General features: G+C 30.3%; 1 protein-coding gene across 1 annotated transcript; it reads left to right on the forward strand.

Moving 5' to 3' along the window:
* The first annotated feature begins 354 nt into the window (after window positions 1-354).
* On the forward strand, window positions 355-846 carry LOC139426543 (tigger transposable element-derived protein 4-like). The gene has a single exon (XM_071185794.1). The coding sequence runs from the start codon at window positions 355-357 to the stop codon at window positions 844-846; it is 492 nt and encodes a 163-aa protein (XP_071041895.1).
* Window positions 847-5,772: the final 4,926 nt, after the last annotated feature.

Consider the following 5,772-nt stretch of genomic DNA (forward strand, 5'->3'; position numbering starts at 1 on the left):
TTCATTTTTTTGTAATAATTTTGAAATTTCTACTTCAAAGTAAATACATATACCGATTTTTAAAACCATCTATAGAGGTGAATGTAGCGATAAGCATTTTTTCTTGTTTGCTTCTTTTGTCTCACTTTCTCATCCCTAAACAAACCAAGCAGATGTTTCCAACCCAGGCAGATGATGCACCTGTAAGTTGTCAGTGGGATCAATATGCATTTTCTGTCAGAGGGAATGAGTAATTATTCATTATAGGTCAAAAGGTTGAAAACTAATTTGTGTTGATAAGGCCCTCATTTCAACTCCTTTTTGATCTCAGTTTAGTTTTAAAAAAAAGCCTGCGAACGAGTCTCAAATTTAACTATGGCAAACAGTAAACGTAAAACGTTGTCCATTGATGATAAAATGGGCATAATTAGAAAAATTGAAAATGGATGCAATCAAGCTGATATTTCCAGGAAATCTAAACTACCCAAATCTGCAGTTTGTAACGTATGGAAAAATGGACAATTAATAATTTCTGCTCATGAAAAAAATTTAGATGGCAGAAAAAAGTTGAGAAAAGCAGATCACAAGGATGTTGAAGAAGCATTACTAAAGTGGTTCAGCATTCGAAGAAGCCGTAATCATCCAGTATCTGAACAAAATGTTGATGAATTTGCTAAACGATTTTGTGAGACTACTTTTATGTGCTCGAATGACAGGTTAGACATGTTTAACAAACGGAATTACAGAAATTCAGGAAAAATTATCCGAGAGTCGGGAAGTGTTTCCAAATCTGATGTTGAGGATTGCTCATCAGCTAAAGATTACGAATTTTTCTTTGTACGCAAGATGAGGAGTAATAAAAATTAACACATTTTTTGCTACTTCATAATATTTTTCAGTCATTTATTTGAATAATGTATGATAAAAGTTTGGAGTTTGGGAACCATTACTCAAATTATCGCATAACGGATATAGTGAACTCCCAGTTATAGTGAACCAATATTTCGGTCCCTTGAAGGTTCACTATAACGGGGTTTGACATCTTCTGTCGCTTCAGTAGTCGAAGCTTGACTTGGTTCACTGAGAAGGCAAAAGTTATTAAGAAATAATTGTAAAAGTTTTGAACAGATATGTTCTTGTTAATTTTCACTTTAAAGCACTTCTGCAAGCCAATCGGCAGAATCTGATTTTTCTTTTTTTAATTTTATAAACTCAAAAACACAAAAAAAGAACTTTGTTAACATCTATACCCATACTGCAGGCAAAAAAAGGTTTATTTTTCCTCACACTCTTCTTCCCCCTTCGCTTGTAATTAGCAGAATTAAAGTGTTTGTACATATACAATGTTGTTGTTGTCGTATGCCATCCTTCTCGCTCCTGTGAAAATGACGGGGTGAGGTGTCGCCCTCTATTTCTCGCTCCCGTGACATTTCCGGGCTCAAGTGTTCAGTAGTAAAGCGCCAATAAGAATAATTCTAATTCATTTCTTTTGCCTGGAAAACATTTTATTTCTCATTTTACACACCAGATGGTAGCAGGATATTTTTGAGGTAATTGTAGTTAGTCAGTTTATTTTAAACTAGATGTCAGCACTAATCAAATACGTGTATTTGTGATTTGTGAAAAAAATATCCTTTTTCATGGCCGTTTTCTTGAAAATTAACCGATCGTTAAGGGGTTAAGGAAAAGGAGGTATGCTTCTTGTTTTCAATTGCGCCAAGAATTCGACTTCTGCCACACACATACATCACAGCCCCTTTATAGGGCCGACCCAATTATGCATCCATTCATTCATCCACAAATAGTAATTTTGACCTAAATCCGAGAATCATCAATATCCAATTCAATACCCCCAGAGGTTTGATTTGTTATGGGAACATGGAGAACTTTGTGACACGACAGATTTAACATGCAACCGTCACCATTTACTGTACTAGGAGTACTCGCCTTGTGGGGATCGAACTCATGACCACTTGGATATGGGCTCTACGCCCTAACAATTAGGTTATCCCGGCCCCATACATATGCAATAAAAACTTTAATAGTTTTTATCTCTTTATTAATCAAATTTTGAAGGAAAAAAATGGCAATCTGATCACTTTATAGAAGTGAGCATACCTACATAACACTTATTACAGTCTCCAATGTGCTCTAATATAGAGGGAAAAGATCCTCTCAAGATCGGAATAATTTTTTGGTTTAGATTTGATGGTTAATTGCAAATTTTATTTGATAAAGGGCAGAGACTTACATCTTATTTAATGATTGCTTACTCTTAAATTGCGTAAGCATCTTATTTAAAAAAATGTAGAAAAATAATGATTTAATGAAATGTTTATTAATAAAAGAAATTTTAATTAATAAGTAAGATTGTGGACAAACTGAATATTTTCTTACTTGTCATTTAAGATTCTTTTCCATACGTTTCGGCAAATAGGCAAAAATGTATATTAATAGTTATAATGTAAAGTTTTACGTCATAAGTAGGACTTTAAACTATTACGCTTTATGCAAATTATTTAAAAAGTAGTAGATAATTAAAAACGAAAGCTTTCAGAATTTTTGGCAATTTTGCAAGAATTTAAAAAACCTCACCATGAATGCTAGATTACAGTAGCAAATAACTTTTGTATAAACTTTTTAATCATTTAGATGTAGTGGCGTAAAAAATAATTTAAAATCAAACTTTCGAGGCAAAAAAATAATACATTAAAACATAGACTTAACTAGTAGACTTAACTAGTAGTACTTATTAGCAGTAGAAATTTTTCCAGAAATTGTAGAAAGTTAGCAGACCTATAAATCATAAATTTTATAATAGTTAAATAAATCGTAAATTTTTTATAGAAAGTGGAGTGATAAGAACAGTTTCTAGAAATTTACGGGTATAAAAATAAAATTATTTTAAATTATTTCTTATTCAACTATTAAATTGTTACCTATTTTTCAGAATACTCATAAAATATAACTGTTAAAAATATTCATAGAAATACATTTTTGTTTACCAGAATGTGTAAATATAAGGCACAAATCTGCTGATTTTTTTTTTTTTTGCAGTAAATTTCTGAATACCATATGATATGAAATTAAACCTCATTTTTTAAAAAAAACTTTAACTTCGACCCGTCAGCTGCAGTTGAAGTTTCAAAAGGAAAAGAAAATTTCCATTCACAAAACAAAACGACTAGCATTTAAAATCTGTTTAGAACAGGTAAGAAAAATACATATTTACAGAAAATTGGTTTGTCTTTGTGTTGAATAATAACGGCGTAGAAAAGAACGCTAAAAGTGCAACTGAAAAAGCAAAAAAAAAAAAAACTGGGCAGCTGTTTTGGTAGTACTACTATTATGGCATCAAGACACTGGGTTAAGTCGATTACGATTAAGGTTAGAAAAATTCGAGGAGCATTTTTTATATTCGTTTCTTTTTGAGGATTTGCCAGTGTGTGAGCCCTCTCCGGAGCATGTCGCTCGACGAGCTATTATAGATTTGCCGTATTGTCTTCCAGCCTGTGTCAGATTAAGGTAAACTTTAATCCTTCAGTTGGCTGCATTTTTCTCTGCTGCAACCTGTGCCTCACAGTTCATCTTCTTGGTTTTGACTATTTCGTCACTTTCTTTGTTAATCTTTTTTTTTCTGCAACGGCATCTTACCATTAAACCCAAATGGTTTCTATGTTTCTCTTGATTTCACATAAACGGCATTAATGACGGTACTTTTTTTTAAATAAATACTGAACTAATTCTGGTTTCTGGCAATAATGATATTTGTTTTGATCATGATACAGAACTAATGTTGACTTCCGACACAAATGATGTTACAAGTTTATAATACCAAGCTAAAGATGGTTTCTGGCTCTAATGATATTTCTCAAAAATCTTTTGCAAATATCTTCTTAATAATAATACCGATGTAATGATGGTTTCCCACATTCATAATGATACTTGTTTATGATACGGAACTGATATAATTTTATATTTGTTGTTTTGCATTTTTAGGACACTAATTACCCCCTTGGAAAAGATGAAATTAATGAAGATTACCACTGTCAAAAGCCCATGGCATTTACGGTATTATTTTTCTTATGATACTTTTCATATTTACTTGACCGATTAAGAAGGAAAATTTAAATTAAAATGTAAGGCAGAAAGGCAAATATTTAAATATATTCGGTTTCAAATCCTATGTGACAGTGAGTTTTTAAGAAAAGGAAAATAAAACCGAGTGAAAAAAGATGCATTTCTGAGTTTGAGTAATTGTATCAAAAAAACATCCATATGAAAAATGTCACCACAAGTTTAGTAAAAAATTAAGTATTTTTTAAAAACTCAGAAAGTTCTCACCAAGTTTAAACGTTTTTTTTTTATATAAATTATGACTGTTTTTATCTAAGGAGTTTATTTTTGTGCTTCATACTAAAATTTCAAAAAGAAAAAGTAATAAAGAAATTTTTGTATTATTTTCTAAATTTAATTTCCATAGAAAAACAAAAAAGTGTTAATGCCCTGAAACTAAACGTTTGAGAATAACATTCTTCGTGTAACATTCAGTTTTCTTACCAATGCCTATGCTGGTACAAAAAAATTCTTATTTCTTATTGTTTCAATAAAAATATGAAAGATTTTAAATGCAAAAACAGATCAATATTCAAAGATTTATTTATTTTTTTTTGCAATGAAAATATAGCATTTTTTGGGAAAAATACAGTTAACTGAGTAGCTAATCATATTAAGTATTAGCCCAATAAGTAAAGCAATTTGTTTATCTATTATATATAATTCTCTTACGTGGCTCCCAAATTTTGGCTGTATTTCTTTTCCGCCGGTGGCAACGTTTGCTTTGTTTTGAAAACACCAAAGCATTCTGCCTTTTAATGATGTGTTTCTGATCTAATATATATAATTCTCTTACGTGGCTCCCAAATTTTGGCTGAAGTACTTTGTACAACTAAATAAGATTCTTTTCACAACAGTTAAATATTTACTTTATTTTCTTCATTCATAGAGAAAACAGTCGGCAAAGAATTCTGTTAGGTTAAAAAACATTTCGCTAAAAAAATAACGAATTCTAAAAGAAATAAAAATAAACAACTTAAAAAATAAAAATGCTGTTGCCAGCCATAAAATGTTTTGAAAGTTAACTCAGCAACATAAATCAAAATGACATAGAAGCGCAACTAGATCAAAATTATGATACCTGAGCGCTTGATGTAACAAATCCTTCAATTCTAAAAGTGTTATATCGCCAAATGACCAAATTAACAATTGTGTTGTTAAAGAAATTCTATAAAAAGTTTTGAATAAACAACATAAACAACCTACTTCTACAACTGCTTCTTGAAGAACTAGGCTCATTGATTAAAAACATTGTTTTAATTTTACAGTACTAACTTTACTTCTTTCATTATTGCTATGAACCTCTTTCATTACATTTTACAACTTCATGCTAAATTTGAGGACTTCAAGTTGTTTTGTGGTTGAATACTGACATTTAGAAATGTGTACATAAAAAAATAATATTTAGAGGTTAAGAGTTGCCTAAGAAAAATTTTAATTGTTGACAATGAACTTAACAATGGAAACAATCGTTTTTGGGAAAAATTGAATTGTATTGTTGACATCAAAACTAAAAATATTGTGTTTCAACTTAGCAATACTACCTTAATTTAAACTTTAAAATTGCCTCGGAGAAATTTGAATTGTTAGCAATGACTTAAACAAAAAGTTTTATTTTAACTGACAAATACTATATTATAATTTTAACTTTTTCTATGACTATACTCATTTTCTTAC

Source organism: Parasteatoda tepidariorum, chromosome 9 (genome assembly GCF_043381705.1).
Source record: "Parasteatoda tepidariorum isolate YZ-2023 chromosome 9, CAS_Ptep_4.0, whole genome shotgun sequence".
Lineage (NCBI taxonomy): Eukaryota > Metazoa > Arthropoda > Arachnida > Araneae > Theridiidae > Parasteatoda > Parasteatoda tepidariorum.